The 19,073-nt window shown below is 38.6% G+C and overlaps 1 protein-coding gene across 1 annotated transcript in view; it reads right to left on the reverse strand.

The window, feature by feature from the left end:
• The window catches only part of CFAP61 (cilia and flagella associated protein 61), a 355,672-nt gene that overhangs the window by 281,240 nt on the left and 55,359 nt on the right, over positions 1–19,073 (reverse strand). Inside the window, exon 9 of the mRNA XM_020986789.2 lies at positions 307–377. Within this exon, the coding sequence (XP_020842448.1) occupies positions 307–377 (71 nt within the window). The remainder of the gene's footprint in view (positions 1–306; positions 378–19,073) is intronic.

The following is a 19,073-nucleotide window of genomic DNA, read 5'->3' on the forward strand; positions in this document are numbered from 1 at the left end:
GGAGTGAAGCTTCCAAAGGAAAGCAGATAATCTTTCATATATAATTACTCTTCATTAGTTAGGAACTATTAACTTTAAAACTAAAGATTTATACTTTAGGCACCAACCAGCATACTAGTAGGTCCCAGGAGCTTCTGATAGAAAGATGAGGAGGCAAAAGGAAGGAGAGGGCATGTTTGAATTTCTGAAATATAGTACTCAAATAAACTATATAAGCCTTCAGTTTGTCTGTTATAAACATGTAAACAGTCTCTAGTGAGTAACAAAAATCCCATGCTCTACATTTCAATTAATTGTTTTAATTACCAGACTATGTATATCTTGTTCTACTGACTCTTCATCTGTTTTTTGGATCGTCTGGAGACTTTCATTCTCCACTGCACAGTTGGGGGGAAAAAGTCATGTTAAATCAACATGTAATATAAATGATAAATATCTAAATTATAGTAGAAAATAAAGTATATATTCAATATCTGTATAATAATTGTTAAATATTAATTTTACATTAGCTTAGACCTTATAATCAGAATTTATAATAATTGACCTTTCTAAAAATGTTCTTGAAATATTTTAAGAATGGGACACAGTGTTATAATTAGATATGTTAGACACATTGACTGTCAAGAATTAAATGGGGGGTTGTTTTTCCTTCAGTTTGGAATTAAAGCTTTAAGCACCTTATTATTTTAACTTTTAAAATGCATCAATAAATACTGTAACTCCAAGATAGTTTATGATATACCTTTTACAAATCAACAGAAGGAAGTTCAGAAGGAAACACAGACAAACAGGACAGCTTTGAAAGTCACATGTTGACTGCAGTCACATATTATATTTTAAGTATATCAAGTACATAAAAAGCAAATTGTAAAAGTACATAAAAAGTAAATTGTCCATGTAAATTGTACAATTTCACATATAATCTTCTTCTGATCTACTTTAAAACTTTAGGGGATTCATGATAATCAAAATAATTTTTAAAATCCTATATATTTTACTAAAATAAACAGAAAGTATTATTTCTTGTTTTGATTAAGATATCTTGCTCTTCCTCTCTTTCGTAAATGTTTCATAGCATCTGGAGCCTGAGCAATCATTGGGATAGCAATGACAGAAAGGGCAGCATTGAGGCTAATTTTGTTCCTTCCTATCTCATTCTCCTTCCTTTCTATCCTACATTATTACTTACCTGTTTCTCATGCCACTGGTATTTCTGAGCCATGACATCTGGTGTCTGCCTTTGGGGCTCAGATCAGCTCAACCCCAGGATGTTTTGCCCAGCTGCTATAGCTTCTTTGAAGTATAGTAGCAGCTGCAATATAGATCCTGGGGGTTCATCTGAGACTCAACAGTACCTGCTGCCAGTTTGAGAGGAAGTTCTTTTTTATTTTGCGCTGTGGCAATGAACACCTTTTAGGCTCAGAAGCACCTCTTGCATTCTCTCTTCTTTCTGCTTTTATGTTACTACTAATGCCTAATGCTAGCAAGTGGAATGGGTCCCATGGATGTTTCTGAGTCCCAAGTGGACACTGGCTACCAATGCCTTCACATTTAGTTTTTGAAAAAGAGATGTCAAAGAAATGAGACAAGAACAATAAGAGAAAAATAAAATATTGCTGGAATTTATGGAGAGCAGATAAAAGGAATTATTAAATTGAGTATAGAATGAAAAGCTACCTCTAGCATGTGTAGGATAGTATTTCTTACAGAAGAAGAGGAGAAATGGAGAGAACCTCTGTAGAAGAGAGGAAAATGATTTGAGGAAAATAAAGTGTTAAACTTTCCCAATCATTTGAACGTCTCTTGTCTATCAAATTATATTTGACTGTCAAGGGAGGAATCAGTCAGTGGAATAGTTCTTTATTTCCTACATGAGTTTTCCAGTTTCCACAGGACAGAAGAAATATACCTTTGAACCTAAAAAAGATGCATGAATAATACTACAATTTCATATATTACATGATTTTACCCCAAATATGGCACTTAACCATTTTAAGTTTGTAAGTGACAAAACACCAGAAAGTGTTCTCAAAAAAACACAACGTAAGACTTTTTTCCTTCCCAAATACTAAAGAAACAAACTGGATTTGCAATGAACTCAAGATACAGGTGACTTAAAATATTTGATGGCCTAATATTCATGGCAATTACTAACTACAATTAGTAATTACACCAACTAAAGTGTTGTGTAGTGTTGCAGTGCATTATTAAGCAGCTGCCACATTCCTCCCCTGAGGTGGCTGCATTTCAGAAGTGGGTGAAGTGATCCTCTGTATTCCTTTCCAAAGTCACTAGGGTTTTGTGAAGTTTAATTAGTTAATGTTCAATGTGCTCCAAGATTTTCAGATGAAAGGTGCTGTAGTGGTACTATGCAACACAGAAATGAAATCTTACATGATTGATTACACAAAATTTCATTGAGATTTGCTTGTTTATGTCACCCACAGAACTTGGCATCTACTTAAGAGAGGCTAAAAATGGCAGCATAATTTTGGAAAACAATTCCCTAATTTAATAAAAAGGAGCATAAACTACCAACAATCATCTGAGAAGTGTTCAAAATCAGTAACAAAGAAAGGAACACAAATTCTTAGTCTCTTATACATTCTGAATCATCAAAGATGGTACAAGATGAAAAATCTGAACTTGGCATGGCTGTGGGAAAACAGCCATGGTAATCCTCTTCTGGGAAAAGCAATGAACTGGTGCAACCATTTTGGAAAGCAGTATGGAATTATACAATAAAAATTACCAAAATATTATTTCCCTTTGACCCAGAGAATCCACTATTAGGTTTATATTCTAAATAGGTTATTGGTAGGGAAAAAAAAGACCTGCCCACACAAAAACATTCCTCTCAACAGCATGATTTATGATAGAAAACAAAATAAAACAACAAACTTTGTGCCCAATGACTGGAGAATAGCTAAACAAACTGGTATATGGGCATACTAGAATATTACTGCACAGTAAAGGAAAAAGATGAATAGACATGTAAGACTTGAGGTTTCTACCCCTACTCTAATTAAGATAGAAATAGAAGGTCCAAACTTCTCAAATGAATCAAAATTGTAAACTTAGTCAATTTGGAAGGAGTACAGGGCTTTGAGGATTGCATGCAGACAGACTCCATGTAAAAAACACCACCTTCTGACTGGTTGAAAAATCAGACATTCCTCTAAGTCTATGTATAATACAGCAAGCCAGTACAAAAGCCAGCCAGTCAGACTAGAGGTAGTCCAATCCAGTGTTGAAGAACTCCTGAGGGGAAAATTCTCTTGGGGATGAGTGGAAGATTGAGCTTCTTTCCTTGCCCCATTGATTAGGTAGCAGCCTTCTGGACTTCTAAAGGTCAGAAACAGTGCCCCAGAACAGCAGTGGCTGGTGGAATCATCTCTATTAGGGATTGAGAGGAAGAGAAAGACCAAAAGCAAACCAAGGAAGCTTCAGGAGAGCACACCAAATGGGGACTTTATAAGGACTCCACAAGGAGAGAATAAAGCTTTCACTAACAAGGAGCATTAAGTTCATCCTTTACCCAAAAGTGCTCTCTAATTTTGAGCTCCAGGAACTTCATGCATGCAAGTGTGCCTTTCTGTAGGAGGAATATTCCTCTAACAACTGCCCTTACTATACCTGCTTCGAAGATACCATTTTGAGAAACTAACTAAATCTGGCTGATAATCAATAGGAAGCACACCAGATGAGGGCATTTGAGCAACAATCTTAGAAACCCCAGCCCCTCAGGGTTAACTCTTAGAACTCTTGAGGGGAAAAGCAGTCAGTCAACCTCTGGGGTTGACTACCAGTGTAAGGGGGTGCTGAAGAATTATCCCAGGGCAGTGGTGGTGGTGGTGGTGGGAATGCAGGGATACAGAGAGAGAGAGAGAGAGAGAGAGAGAGAGAGAGAGTGAAGGAGAGAGAGAGAGAGAGAGAGAGAGAGAGATAGGAAGACATAATGTGAAAGAGTAAAGAAAGAACCAAAAGAAGATACATACTAACTACAACTGTAAATGAACATAATATGAGCAGCAATAAATGTTAGGTTGAAAATGATGGTTAATGGTGGCACTGTTCTGTTAAAGTTAAGACAAACCACCATCTTTTCTTTAAACAGTCAGAAAATAACAAAAGTGTATGTGTGTACATTCATTCTCAATCACTTTTTTGTTGTTGCTTTATTCAATGGTTTGAGGAGTTTCATTTTGTTTTTATTTTTTTTTTGCTTTTGGTTTTGCTTGGACAATCTGTGTTGTCTTGTATATTTTAACACATATATGAATTGTTAGATATTGAGTAATTTTTTTTTAAAAAAGATTTCTATTTTGCAATAGGATGGCTTTCCTTTAGGAAAATCTACTTAAAAGAAAACAAAGGCATAGATTGATAGCTCAACTTGCATTTGTTAATTGCTTACTAGGTGTCAGGTGCAATCTTAAGCACTAGGGATACAAAGCCAAAAGTGACAGTTCCTGCCCTTGTGGAACTTACATTCTAATGGGGAGACAGCATGTTTACTTCCGAATATGTGTGTACATAGATATTGAATGCAAGGCAATTAGAAGAGGGAGACCCTGCAACTGGGGGTTTAGGAAAGGCTTCAAGAAGAAAGTGGTACCTGAGTGGAGTCTTGAAGAAAGGAGACCAAGAGAAAAGAGGTAGAGGGAAAATCATGCTATATGCCACTAAGAGTAAGTTATTGAATCCAATCCTTAGTTTTCCTCATTTCTTTAAAACTTCCATTTTCTAAATCAAAGAACTATGGTTTCTACCGCCCTCAGCCCACATCTGCTATTTTACCATCATTACTGTAGAAGTAGAAGTGGGTCTCCTGGGCCTGGAGCCATTTTGTATTATTATCACAATTTCCAACTCCATACTCCCCCATCCCTCCAAAGAAACTCATCACCTAGTGGCCAGCACTCTAGTAAAAGATTTAACATTTAGCTAGGGACAGTCTGTCATTGGGTGCCTGGACTTGCAACATTTCGTGATTGACAGAAACTGTCAGTTTGTTTTCTCCTGGCACAGACTTTGAGAACACAAATTATCTACACAATACAATGAGGCATCAGAATAGGACTTTTTTTGGACAATCTATAAATATTCCAACTACTAATGATGAGTTTCTCTGTATTTAGCTGGTTTGGTAATCAGGCAAAAAACACAATCTGCCACTGGGCCCTTAGTTGAAATCTTTCCCTCAGGACAGAACCCATAATAGCTTGGTCTCCAACAGCATTACCTTTGAGTACCAAGGTTTATCTTCACCTCAAGATAAGGATCAGACTAGGGTCTTTATGAAAGACCTTTAACCATCACCTCAAATATTCTGTCTTTGTAAGCTTACTAACATCTTCAGATTTGGAGGGCAGTCATTCCTGTTTGCTCCTTAAAAAGAAAATCTTTAATGGCTCCTTACTAGATTGCATCCTTACTAGATGTCACTAAGGGTCAATTACCAAGGGTCAACAAGGATTTATTAAATGTCTGTACCTAGTGTTTAACTAGATATATAGGAAAATAAGTGTCGCAAAAGGTGGTCCTTGTCCTTCAGGAGTTACAGTCTTGTGGACAAACTATATACTAAATTGTATTCCGTATGTAGTGCTTAATATGTTACCTTTTATTTTTGTTTTGTCTTTTTATGAAAATGTCTTGACTCACTAAGTAAACAATAAGCCCTTTTTGGCAGAATCCATGCTTTATGCTTCTTTGTATCCCCAACATTTAACATTATAGCTGAAAAATATTCACAGCTTCTAAAGATGAAGCTGATGATGACAACATTAAACAACCAAAGAAAAATGCACGGTATTATTCAATCAAGTGATTAAGTATATAAAAATAAGAAGAGGCCCATCTCTTTGTGTGTGGCAGCTATGGAATATTGTGATACCCAAGGCCCTTCAGCATATGTCGACTACGTTGAAAAGCCTTGAGAAATGAATAAATCTCTTTAACAGGAACAGGAAACTTGGGACCTCAAGTGCAGCAGGTTTTAATTTCCCATGCCAGGTCCTTTCTGTTCTAGGGTACAGCCTGACTTGCCATATGCCTGAGCAACCCTGATGATTTGGAGTCTCAGTCTCATCAGTGTAGGAGACAGCAGTCTTCCATGCCAAAGGGCTTCACTTTTCTAAGTCAATGTGCTGGGTTTCCTGCCCCAGGAAATGTAGTGCTGTGACTGTCAACAAGGCAGTCACTGGGGGTCTTCCATGTTTCCATTCGCTTCCACAGCAGATAATAAAGTCTCTATTAGCCCCACTTCAGCTTTGGTAACTGGGAAGTCTGTCAAAAACATTTACTGAGCAGCTAGTACTGAGCATGTCATGAAGTTGAAATGTACAGAAGTGATCTAGCAAACATATTTGGATTCAATTCACCAAGCATCTATTCAGGGTCTGCTATGTTCAGGGCTTTGTAATAGGTACTGGAAATATAAAGACAAAAATGAAACAGTACCTGACCTCAAGGAACTTAAATTCTATTGGAGGGGGTGGAGGTGGGGAATAATATATATATAAATAAATCAGTGCAAAATATATACAGGGGAAATACAAAGTAATTTTGAAGCTAAGGGGACATTTCTTACAGGGGAGGGAATGGGTTGATCAGGAAGGGCCCGTATATGAGAAGGTATCAGAATTCAATATTGAAAGGGGCTACAAATTCCAAGAGAGGAGGAAAAGGAGGGAGATAGAATGTCATGTCCAGCAGAGACGTCAGACTAGATTAGAACTTAATTGGGAAATGTTTAACAAAAATAAATAAAAATACAATACCACATAGATAATGTTAACTTATAGTTTTCTAAGTCAATACGAAGCCTGAAGAGATCCATTTCTATTTGAGTTTGATATCCCTCATGTACCAAACAAGTAAGCCTACTTGCTTGGGAAGAATCAGTACATGAAGGAGAGTAGTATTTTAAAATCAGTGTGGGATAAGTTGGTGCCTGAATACAAAGGGTTTTAAATCCAAACTGAGGAGTTTGTATTTTATCCTAGAGACAACAGGGAATCACTGACACTTCTTGAGGCTTGGGGTGATGGGATCAGACCTGTGTTCTGAATCAACCCTTTTCCTCTCCTGTCCCCTTAGCCTCAAAATTACTTTGTATTTCCCCTGTATATATTTTGCACTGATTTATCTACGTATATATTATTCCCCACCTCCACCCCACTGCCTAATAGAATTTAAGTTCCTTGAGGGCAGGTACTGTTTTATTTTTGTCTTTTTATTTCCCAGTACCTATTACAACGCCTTGAACATAGCAGACCCTGAATAGATGCTTGGTGAATTGATTCAAAATATGTTTGCCAGATCATTCTTGGTCACTGTACATTTCAACTTCATGACATGCTCAGCAGTAGCTGAGGAACATAGTAGGAATAGAAATACAAGCAGCTATGTGAAATATGCAGTGGAGGGAAGAAAGATGAGAAAGGGAGACCAAATGGGAGTATATCACAACAGAGAGGGGATGAGGCTTGAAGTAGGGCAAAAGCCATTTGAGTGAAGAGAAGGAAAAGAGTGAGAGAAGACATTGCAGAGCTAGAACCAACAAAACTAGGTGACCCAATGGCTGTAGGACTGGGGCAGGGAGGGGGGGTGGTAGTGAAAGAGAGTGAAGAGTTGAGGATGACCCTGAAGTGTCCAACCTGGGTGACTAGAAGGATAATGGTGCCTTCAACAAAAATAGGAAAGTCAGGAATAGGGATGGGCTTGAAGGAAAAGATAATGAATTCCACAGTCTGTCCATGATGAAGTAGTATGATAAAACAGAAAGAATAGCTCTGGATTTCAAAGGACCTAGGTTCCATTCCTTCCTCTGTTATTTACTATCTGTGTGACCATTTTCCTGTCCCTCAGTTTCCTATACTATAAATGAAAGGGCTGGAATAGATGGCCTCTGATGTCCCTTTTCTAAACCACAGAATCTATAAAATGCTTATGTGACATCCAGGTAGAGATATTCAGTAGGAAGTTAAAGATACAGGGCTGGATTTAGGAGAGATGATTGATTAATATATAGTTTTGAGATTCATCTGCATAGGAATTATAATTGAACCTACAGGAGCTGATAAGATCACAGAAAAAGGGTACATAGAGAGAGAAAATGGTCCAGAAAAGAGTCCTGGGGTATACCTATGGATAGGGAACAGAATACAAATGATAATCCAGCAAAGAAGATTGAGAAACATTGGCCAGGTGGGTAGGAGGAGAACCAGGAGAGAAAACTGTGCCTCAAAAATCCAATGAAGGAAGAGTATCCGGGAGGAGGGAAGAAAAAGGCCATTTTATTTTTTATTTCTTCAGAATTATGTTATATAACTTTGCAACCGAGTATCAAAGCCCATTGGTATGGGGCTCTCTCCTCATTGGTGGAGATCAATGCTCCACACCCGTCTGAGGGGTCGGCACAGTTGGCAAGAGCAGATGAGAGGAGAGATCTTCAGTTTTCAGATGAATTTCAAGTCTCTTTAATCTCAAGGATCTCTTCAGTCTTCTTCAAACTTTCTTCAAGTTGCTTTGAGATGCTTCAGGCTCTGCAGTCAATTTAGGTGCTTCTGGCTTCTAGCTTTTCAAGAGAAGAGATGGAGATGCCAACTCCACTTCAGGTTGCTGAAGGAAAGAACTCTGGGAAGAAGCCAACTTGAGAGGAGCTGGCAGTCTCCATCATGTCCCTATCCCCAACTTGCTACATTAAAGAATTCATCCTTGGATAAAGATCTAGGTCGACCTGAGTTGCCATGCTCCTGATGGAAGAGCTCTGTATTGTCTGGTGTATATTCTTACATGTATATATTCTCTGATCTTTGTTTTGCCATCAAATTCGATAAACTGGTTTCTTCAATAATTCCTGTGTGTGTTCACTATGGATCTGGTATTTGGTGAGAAAGGAGTTAAGCTTTGGATATAAAGCTTGGGCATCTTCCCCTCACTCAATTATTGAAACAGTGATCAAAAGTTAGATTGGATCTAAAAATCACATCCCCTTGACTAATATTACAGTTATCCTCAGACCCCTTCTGAGGAGAGCAGAGTGGCCAAACTTTTGGAGCTTTTTTGCTTTCCTCCTGCTTCACTTCCTGGAAGGAATTAGTGTCCCTTGGAGAAGGGTGGGAGGAAAACAGGCTAGAGATGTCTATTTTACCTTCCTCAAGCCACACACCTGACACCCCCATGCTACATACCAGGGACAGCACTCATCACAACTTGCCATGTTGACTAAATTTACCTGCACACAAAAGGCAAATATAGTAAGACTGCAAAATACATCTCCCCCTAGCTTCTTTTTTTTAAACTTTTTGCATAATACTGTCTCCATAATTATCTGGGGTCTCTATAATAGTTTTTCCCCTTCACTTGAATTTCAGGTGAAATTTCTTCTGATCAGCTATTAGTCATGAAAGGATGCTAATGAGAAAACGGTTGTGTGGACCCGTGTTAGCATAACGAGGGAAGCAGAGTGGTTGAGCTATGGGAATAAGAACAGTTGCTCCAATAGCTCTAATGAGGCCATCAGCCTACCTCCCAGTATGAGACTTTCTGTAGATAGCACATGAAAGCTGGTAAGGCCCAAGCCTCTGAGCTGCTATTCTGAAGCTGTTCCTCGAACTGTGACTAGAGAGCTGAGTGTTTTGACAGAAAGACGAGCAAGAGAGCCAGAGAGACTATGGTGTCTGAGCTCTGGGGAGTCTGGCTACCTTGGCGGCCTTCCCTAAATATCCAAGTTAATGTTCCCCTGTGTTGTGAGTGCCCCTGGGAGAGCGTGGTATCAAATTATGGGAAGCCTTTGGTTTGGAGCTATCAAAGAATGAGGCAGCAAGGATTCTGTGTCAGGGGTCAGCACCCAGAGGGGTCATGGACACCACCTTCTGAGCTCCTCCCTGTTCTCTGGGGCAGAACAGCTTGCAGGATGCTTGTGCAGGGTCTCATCTCACATTTTAGTGAGAAAATTGAGGGTATGCATTGTTGGCTTCTTCACCCAGGTTTACACAGCATCATTCTTCATCTGTTTGATGTGGGAAAAGCCCTTCACAATTTGGCTACACTCTCTCTCTTGCATTCTAGGCTCCTGTTCATCTAGCTTATTGCTACTGCCTTGTACACTGCATTCAGTGTCTTGACACAGTGACTTTGCATAGGCTATCCACCATGCCTAGAATTCTCTCCCTCCTCCTGTTCCCCACTTGAAATCTTCTGTTTCCTTTCGGGTTCAGTTCAAATTCAGCCTCTCGATGTTGTTTATGCTCTCCCCACACCCAAGAAATTATTTTGTATTGATTCTGCATCTATTTTGCTCTAGATGTGGGACTGTGGGGGAGCCCTCCGAGCTTACTGAGCCTGACTTTTCTTATCTTTAAAGTGGGGATAATAATAGCACATGCCTCACAAGACTGTGAGGATAAAGAGAGACTACGTACGTAAAGGATTCTGTAAACTTTCAATGTTTCCAGAACTGGTAATGTGAACTGGTAATATTACTACAAAGTTATCTGTTTGAAGCTTGCTTCTTTCCAGTAAAATGTAAGGTCCCTGAAGGCAAGGATTATTTCATTTTCTTCCCCTTTGTATCCTCAGGGCCTGGTATACAAATAACATGTAATAAATGCTTGTTGAACTGAATTGGACGGAACTGTATCAGTACAGACAGTTCCAAGTTCAGGCTGGACGACTTTAGAGAATCAGATCCTAGAGGACCTAGACCAGAGGTGGGAAACCTGCAGCCTCCAGGCCTCATGTGACCTGGAGGCCTCTGGTCTAGGGCCTTATCAAAGATATATGGCAATTCTATGAACCCTATTGATGAATACAACTCAGAACCATGTGCTTACTGGGATACAGATGGACAACCAGTCTTCAAAGGTCCCAAGCAGACCTAGAAGTCATGTTCGACAGATGTGACCCAGTACAAGCGTGCAACCCTGGAAGCTTACAACTGTCAAGAATGTGGGAGCTATGATTTGGAGAGATTTTTGGACTGGGTAGAGTAGTAATAATGAGCATTCCTGCTGGATTTTTAAAAAATATTATACTTTCCTGTGGTTTGTACTCTGTGCTTTTTGCATATATATCTGTGACCAGTCTGAGTAGTCCTTGGTGTGGGGAAAGGGAGTGTTTGCAGAACCATAAGCTTGCACTTTTAGAAACTGCTTTAACTCTTTCAGATTAAGTGGGATCAATTGGACGAGTGATTCCTTACTATGCAGATGTTAAGATTTAAGTTACTTTTGAAGCTGGATTATTTAACCTATAGTTACCAATTTAGCCACAAGGAGAATCAGCCTCAGAAAGTGGCCTCAGGGCTACCAAATTCTAAAATGTTATCTTGTGACTCTTTCGTAGCTTGCTTTAGGTTAAATGTAGTTTACCATTTTAAGAATTCTCAAAAACATATATAGGTATATTCATATAAACACATATACACACACACACAAAACCTTTTAGAGATCACATTGTCAATAATATAACATTGTAACTGTCAATGTATTCAAGAAAAATCTGAAGGATTCTTTGCGAGGAACTCATTTCAAGAGCAAAGTCAGTAGGATCCCAGAGCCAGTTCTAATGAAAATCCCTTAAATCACCCCTATCCCAGTGTTTGCTAGCAACTAGCTCCTGACTTCATATGGAGCAACAGTCAAATTACTGTAATTATCTCGTAACACAAGTGGCATATCAACATTATTTTAACATGGATTTTTGCATAATCTTTCATTATTATTGTTCAGTCTCACACTTGGAAACAGAAAACAACAACAAACTATGAGCTCTGATCTAACCTAAAAAGAGAAAAATCTACCACAGTGTGTAAATAAAAGGGCTACTGAGAATGTGGATATACTGAGGGAAATCTGACTTAAATTCCCTCTCCTGAAATTCACCAAATGCCTTCTGTCAAAATTCATAAACTTGTAAATAAGGCACCTTAGTACCTGAACATATTATAAAAACATAGTAATTGTATCAATTTTTTTGAAAATTCATTTTCATTCAAAGAACTCAAAATAAATCAGTCCTTTTACTACTGTGAAATTAATCCTGACTTCTGTACATAATTGCCCACAGTGATAGCACAAATCATTTAAATGCTGAAATGGAAGTAGGAATCTTGATTCCCAGTCACCTGCTTTCATCAAATACATCATATTCTTAAATATTTGCCGTAATTGATTGTTTATTTCTAAAAGGGATTGGGAAGGGCTCTGGTCGTTGTTACTTAGCAGTCATGTAGCTATGACAAATCTGAGCCTCATTTCTTCATCTTTAAAATGGGTATAATAATGTCTCTAGTACACAGAGACCTGTTGCAAAGATCAGATATGATAATACATAGTGCTTTACAAACTGAAAAATTCTATATAAAGTAAGTTGTGATTGTTGCTATTCCTACAGTTTTTAAGATGAAAATTCAGTATTATTTTAAATGACCAGAAAGGTCATCTTCATTCATTACAGAATGAAAAAATTTGAGAGTTAGAAAGGACCTCAGCCCATAAATAAAAACCCAATCCTTAAATAAAAGGAACCCCCACCGTAATATACATGTCAACCTCTGCTTAAAGTTCTCCAAGAAAGTGGAGGAACCCATTTTCTATGGGGGCAGCACATTCTACTTTGGAACAGCTCTAATTGTTAGGAAGTTCTTTCCGACATTAAGCCACAATTTCCCTCTTTGCGACTTTCACCCCCTATTCCTGGTCATGATCTCTAGGGCTAGGTAGAATAATTCCTCCTTCACATAACAGCTCTTCAAAAACTTGAAGGCAACTGTTATGTCCATCCACTTCTCCCCCCATCTACAGGCTAAACAGGCTAAAACATCCTTTACCTGATCCTTGTATGATATGGACTCAAGGCATTTTATCATCTTCACTGTCTTCCTATGGTGGACACATTTTAGCTGCCTATAACTGAAAACAATACTCTAGATGAGGGCTGATGGAGGCAGAGCACACTGAGCCTCATTTCCTTATTACTAGGACCTATGCTGCTCTTAATGTAGCTCGATTGCATTAGCTTTTTGTCTGCTCTGTCACAATGCTGAATCATATTGAGCTTGCAGTCCATCAAAACCACCAGATATGTTTTAGAACAATTCTTGTCTAACCATGTCTCCCCCATTTTAAATTTATGAAATTGATTTTTTTTTGCCCAAGTGTGAATATTTACATTTATCTCTATTGAATTTCATCTTACTAGATTCAGCCCAATGCTCTAGTTTGTCAGGATCCTTTGGAGATGCATTGTCATCAAATGTATTAGCTCTCCCTTCAAGTTTTTTGTGTCCTCTGCAAATGTGATTAACACACCATCTATGCATGCTTTTATACTTTGGAAGATGTATATAAAGCTAATTCAAAAATCACACTGGCAGCTACTGAATAAATGAATGCAAAGTATTACGTGCTTATAATCTGCAAAGTAGTGAATTAAGCAGTACCAAAGATAAAAAAAAATAGAAAAGCAGAGAGTTTCTGTTCTCAAGGAGCTCACATTAAAATGGAGGAGACAACACCCATAGGAAGCTTTGGCTTCAAGTTAGATGGCCTCTCAGGGTCATTAGGGTATAGCAGATGTTAAGATTCTTCAGTTTCATTTCCACTGATAAAACAATATCTGTTTCTGTTGTTGAACCATTTGGCAGCACCACGGACTTGGGTAGCAAGAACTTCTCTTCGTATTTTTATTTGTTGTAGCTGTAGGGGAAGCAAGGACTGCAGCCCCTACCCACTGGGGGCAGTTGGTCAGTGGTTGGAGCTGGTGGTCACAGAAGTGGCAGTAGTTCGATTTCCTGGCACATACTGCCTCCACGTTGTTCCTCAGGGTGCCTTGCTACTTCAGCAGGGTTGCCTGTGGATGGCAGTTGATCAGCAATTGGTGGGGAGGGCTGGCCCCTTCTCCACAGAGGTTGCTTCCTTAGATGATGGCTGTGGGGCCTGGGTGAGAAGCAGAACTACTGATCTTGGGGCTGCCATTGTTCCCAGGGTCCTTGGTCTTACCTGTCTGTCAGTCAGCAGCTGGTGTTGGGGGTGGCAAGGATGCTGGCCCCTTCTCCACAAAAGTTACTCCCTTTTGAGGCTGCCTGTGGATTTGGGGCTAGAAGCTGGTAATCGTCTGGGTGGCATTACTACTGTCAACGTTCTTGGGTTCAGGCTCTGAGGCTATCTCCGTTAGGCTCTGAAGGGGAGGAGATGGTTGAAGAGGTGGTGGCAGCGGTTTGAGCTGCCTTGAAAATGCTGCCTCTTCAAATTTTGTGTTTTCTTTCTATTCCAAGCCCTATCACTTACCTTAACCTTAATAACCTCTGTCCCTTAACCTCTCTGGACCTCAGGTTCCTAATCTTTAAAATAAGGGAGCTGGATTAGATGGCCTTTTAGGAAATGTCCAGCTCTAGATATTTTTATCCTATGAACAGAAGAACTGCCTTCCAGAATAACACCAAAACAATGCTATCTGTAAATATCATAAGGTCATGTTTAACAAAACTTAGCACATTAATTCTCTCATCATCATTCCCTCAATTATGATTTTATTTTTTCTGAGAGATATGAAATTAAAAACAAAAACTCATAAAGGAAAGAAAATGCTGCCTTTTGTCTTTCCCTTGGGGTACCTTGCTGCCTTAGCTATCAATACCTTCTTATTTACCTGGGGACGTATCATCTATGGTTTGAGCCCAACTCTAAGAACAACTTTTTTTGTCAATGAATCAAATTATAGGCTCCAGATAACAATCATTAATTTTGAAGACATAGTTGGGAGGGTTGATGGAAAAGTGACAAATTAGACAAATTAGAGATATAGTCATAAAACGTATACCATATATAATTGGAATAAATCAAGAAAGTAGCACAGCCTTACTGTGTTTATACATGCATGGTTAAATGAAAAACTGAAGTTGCTCAGAAATACCAAGGGAAAGTTTTGGCTCAACTATCAATACATCTCAAAAAAAGTTTTGTTTTGTTTTGGTTGTTTGGCTTATTGATCTCAAAGCACATATCAACATGTCAGGTAATGACAATTAGTATTTATTAAGCACCTACTATGTGTGGGTAATTAGGTAGCACAGTAGATAGAGTACTGGGTTTTGAATCAGAAGACTCATCTTTATGAGTTCAAATATGGCCTCAGGCACTTACTAGCTATGTGATCCTGGGCAAGTCACTTAACCCTGTTTGCCTCAGTTTTCTCACCTGTAAAATGAGCTGGTGAAGGAAATGGCAAACCACTCTTGTATCTTCTTCAGGAAAACGGGGTCACAAAGACTCGGACATGACAGAAACGATTGAACAGCCACAACAGTGTGCCAGGTACCATGCTAAGTACAGACCACTGCTTCGTTTTAGGAATACAAGTAGAGTTAGAGGAAGGAAAAGAAACCTCATGGCTATAAGAAGTGGAATCATGGCTAGACACAACACAGGAAAGGGGTGGGGAGAGGGGAGGAAAGAAGTCACAACAAACTACAAGTATGCAATGAATTACCATGATTTTTAAATATCCTGAAATGTACTAATAGAAAGATAAACACATGAACAAGAATAATGCTCTACCGGAATATAGCTCAACATAGTGTAGAATCCACAGTGACGGAGAAATAAAGAGAAACAAGAAAGGACACTGGATGGAAAATGAGATCTAAGAAGAAAAGTTTAAGAAATGGGTCCTTTTTAATGTGAAGAAGGCTTAACTTAATAAATCAAATTTTACACTTCTGGAGAGTCATTATGTAGGGAAACTGGTGACAGATGTTTTCCATCTCCACAGAGAACAGAATAAGAGAAAATAAGCTTAAATTGAATCAAAGGAAATTTAAACTTTCAGAAAGATGTGCATCCTAATAGACAAAGTTATGAGGTTTAAAACATTTTTTCCATGGATCTTGTGAAAACATCATCTTGGAGAACTTTCAACAAGTAAAACAGGCAACGTCTATCCTGACTATGCAGGAGACTAGATAAACTAGAGATCCTCTTCCTACCTGTGCCAGCTCTATCGCTTTGTTATAGCAAAATCATATTTTCCTTGCCAAGAGAAACTTAAAGTTCTATAGGGATTTAGAGAATTGAGAACCACAGCTTTAGAAGAATAACAAAACTGATGTATGGAAAGGTTCTTTTAAAACAGAGATATATGCTTCCCAGGTCATGTTGACCTACTTAACTAACAAAAATTTGTTTTTTTTTAACTATTTCATATGACAATGCCAATACAGCTGTGGAAATACAAGCTGTGTCCTATTTTGCCTTATGCATCATCAAGAAAATTGCCAGCTAAATTCTGATTCCAAATCTTTATTGTTTGTGATGATGCATCTAGCAAAAGACACAGCTTGATTTGCAAACACTAAGCAGAGCTGGTGGTGCTGCCAGTTGGAAAAAAATATTCATTTGAATCATTTGATTTGCTTTGAAGGTCACTGAAGAAGAGTATACATGTCCCTGCAAGGCATATGCAACCCCCAGGTGTAAGTTTGCTGAACCTTAGGGTTAGAAGACACTTTGAAAGCTCTTTGTTGCAATCTCACACCCAAATGTGGGAAATGTTTATACCATATCCTTGATATACAGTTTCTGCTTGATTACTTGCACTGACGGGGGAACTTAATGCTTTTTGAGGCAGCCGGTTATATTGTTGGATGGCTTTAAGTTTTGGAAGGTTTTTCCATTGACTTCCATCCTTCTGTAACTTTCATTCATGGGTCCTAGTTCTGCTCTCTGGAACAAATAAAATTCTTATTCTTTAGCATACTGCAAGCTCTCTACAAGCCAAGGAAGCTAATGTGATTTTAGACTGTGTTAATAGAGGCACAGTAACTAGAAATAAGGAGGTGATCATTTTCCTCTGTTCTCCCCTAGTCAGATCACATGTAGGTTATTGTGTTTAGTTCTTGCAATAACCTTTCAGAAAGGATGCTGTTACGATAAAGAATGTCCAGAGGAGGGTAATCAGGATGGTGAAGGGCCTCAAGTTCATGTCATGGAAGGATCAACAGAGGAACTTGGGATGCTCAGTCTAAAGAAGAAAAGATTTATAAAAACACAATAGCTGTCTTTAATGTAGAAATAATGTAGACATTTTCATACATTTCTACATTTTTAATGTAGAAATAATCAATTTGTTCTGCCTGGCCCCAGAGAACTGAAGTAGGATCAGTAGATGGAAAATGATGAGAGTCAGATATGGGACTGGTATATGGAAAAACTTCCTAAAAATGAAAGCTATCTCAAAGTGAAATGGGCTTCCTCAGGAGGTAGTGGGTTCCTTCTCACTTGTGTTCTTTGAGCAAAGTCTAGGTGACCACTTGTCAAGTACCTTATAGAGGGGTTCTATTTTTAGGTACAAGAAACACTAGATGGCCTCTATGGTCCCTTTTCAATTCTCTAATTCCTGTGATTCTGCCAACCAAATACCTGAAACCAGTTATCATATACCTTCTAAGTCTTCTCCAATATAATCATGGCTAGTTGCCTCAACCATTTTTAATATAACATGGTTTCCAAAAATCTTGCCATTCTGGGTGATCTCCTCTGAATGTCTCTGGTTTGTCCATGTCTTTCTTTAATTCTGGTTTTTTTTTTCTTTTTAGGCAATTGGGTTAAGTGACTTGCCCAGGGTCACACAGCTAGTGTCAAGTGTTTGGTCAGAGGCCGGATTTGAACTCAGGTCCTCCTGACTTCAGGGCCAGTGCTCCAGCCACTGCGCCACCTATCTGCCCCCTGTCGTCTTTCTTAAAGCATAGCATCACAAACCACCCAAAAGTAGATACCATATATTCCAAGTGGTATGATCAGATCAGAAGACAGTAGGACTATTTATCATCTCTCTTGGTCTAGATATTATCTTACTTCTATTGCAGCCTAAAATTCACTATCTACTTTGGTAGCTTCATTAGTTGGTTGGTTCACATTGAGTTTATCATCAACTAAACCCATCAAACTGGAACCCTACTGTGCATTTATTTCTGTGCATTTATCCCTATTAAATTCCATCTGGTTTGGTTAGTTTTATCATCTAAGCCTTTCATATTCTTTTTTTTTTTTTAATATTTGGCTAGGCAATGGGGTTAAGCGACTTGCCCAGAGTCACACAGCTAATACGTGTTATGTGTCCGAGGCCGGATTTGAACTCAGGTCCTCCTGAATCCAGGGCCTATGCTCTATCCACTGCGCCACCTAGCTGCCCCCAGCCTTTCATATTCTTTTGAGCCCTTAATGTATTGTCCATATGAATTAGCTACGTTTGTGTTATCTAAAAATTTGCCAGGTACGGCTTCCATGTTTTCACCTAAATCATCGGTACAATTGTTTTATAAGTCACTCTTCTGCTACTAGAAAACTCTCTCCAGATTGATAATGATCCATCAATCAGCACATTTTGAGTACGGCTGTTTAGCTACAAACTCATCTAACTGTAGAATCACATAGCCATATTTTTACATCTCATCCACAAGGATATCATTCAGAAAACAAAGTTTAAATTTTTTAAAAAAGATATCATTCAACAATCATTTATCATAAGATGTGACTTCCATAAGATGGGCCTTCCAGGTCCCTTAGTCTTTTATTATTAATAGAATGCAATTGAAAAGGAAGTGGACCATGAGTCAGAAGACCTAGATTCTAGTACCAGGTCTACAATTTATTAGTTGTGTGACCCTGCACCAGTCACTTATCCTCTATGAGTCTTAGTTTTCTGATCTCATTGAAATGTTGTGAAGATAAAATATATGTTATAAGTACTTTCAAACCTGCCATACAAATGGAAAATGCTATTGTTGTTTTTTGTTGTTGTTGTTATTTTTCCCTGACAGAATCAAGGAACCCTATCCAAAAAAGCAAAGGGGCTAATCTGGTATTATTACATAAGCTTTCTACTCCAACCTGCACCTGAACACAAATCCTTTCTACCCAACAAGCAGTCCTTTGGTTTTTGCTTAAAGACCTTCAATGAAGGGGAACCCCATTGTCTCCTGGTGATCCCATTCTGCTTTTGAATACTTCTATCTAAAATCATGATTCCCTCTTTTATCAGGCTCAAAGTTTCCTCTTTGTAAT

Source organism: Phascolarctos cinereus, unplaced genomic scaffold, assembly GCF_003287225.1.
Source record: "Phascolarctos cinereus isolate Bilbo 61053 unplaced genomic scaffold, phaCin_HiC Scaffold_2;HRSCAF=192, whole genome shotgun sequence".
Taxonomy (NCBI): domain Eukaryota; kingdom Metazoa; phylum Chordata; class Mammalia; order Diprotodontia; family Phascolarctidae; genus Phascolarctos; species Phascolarctos cinereus.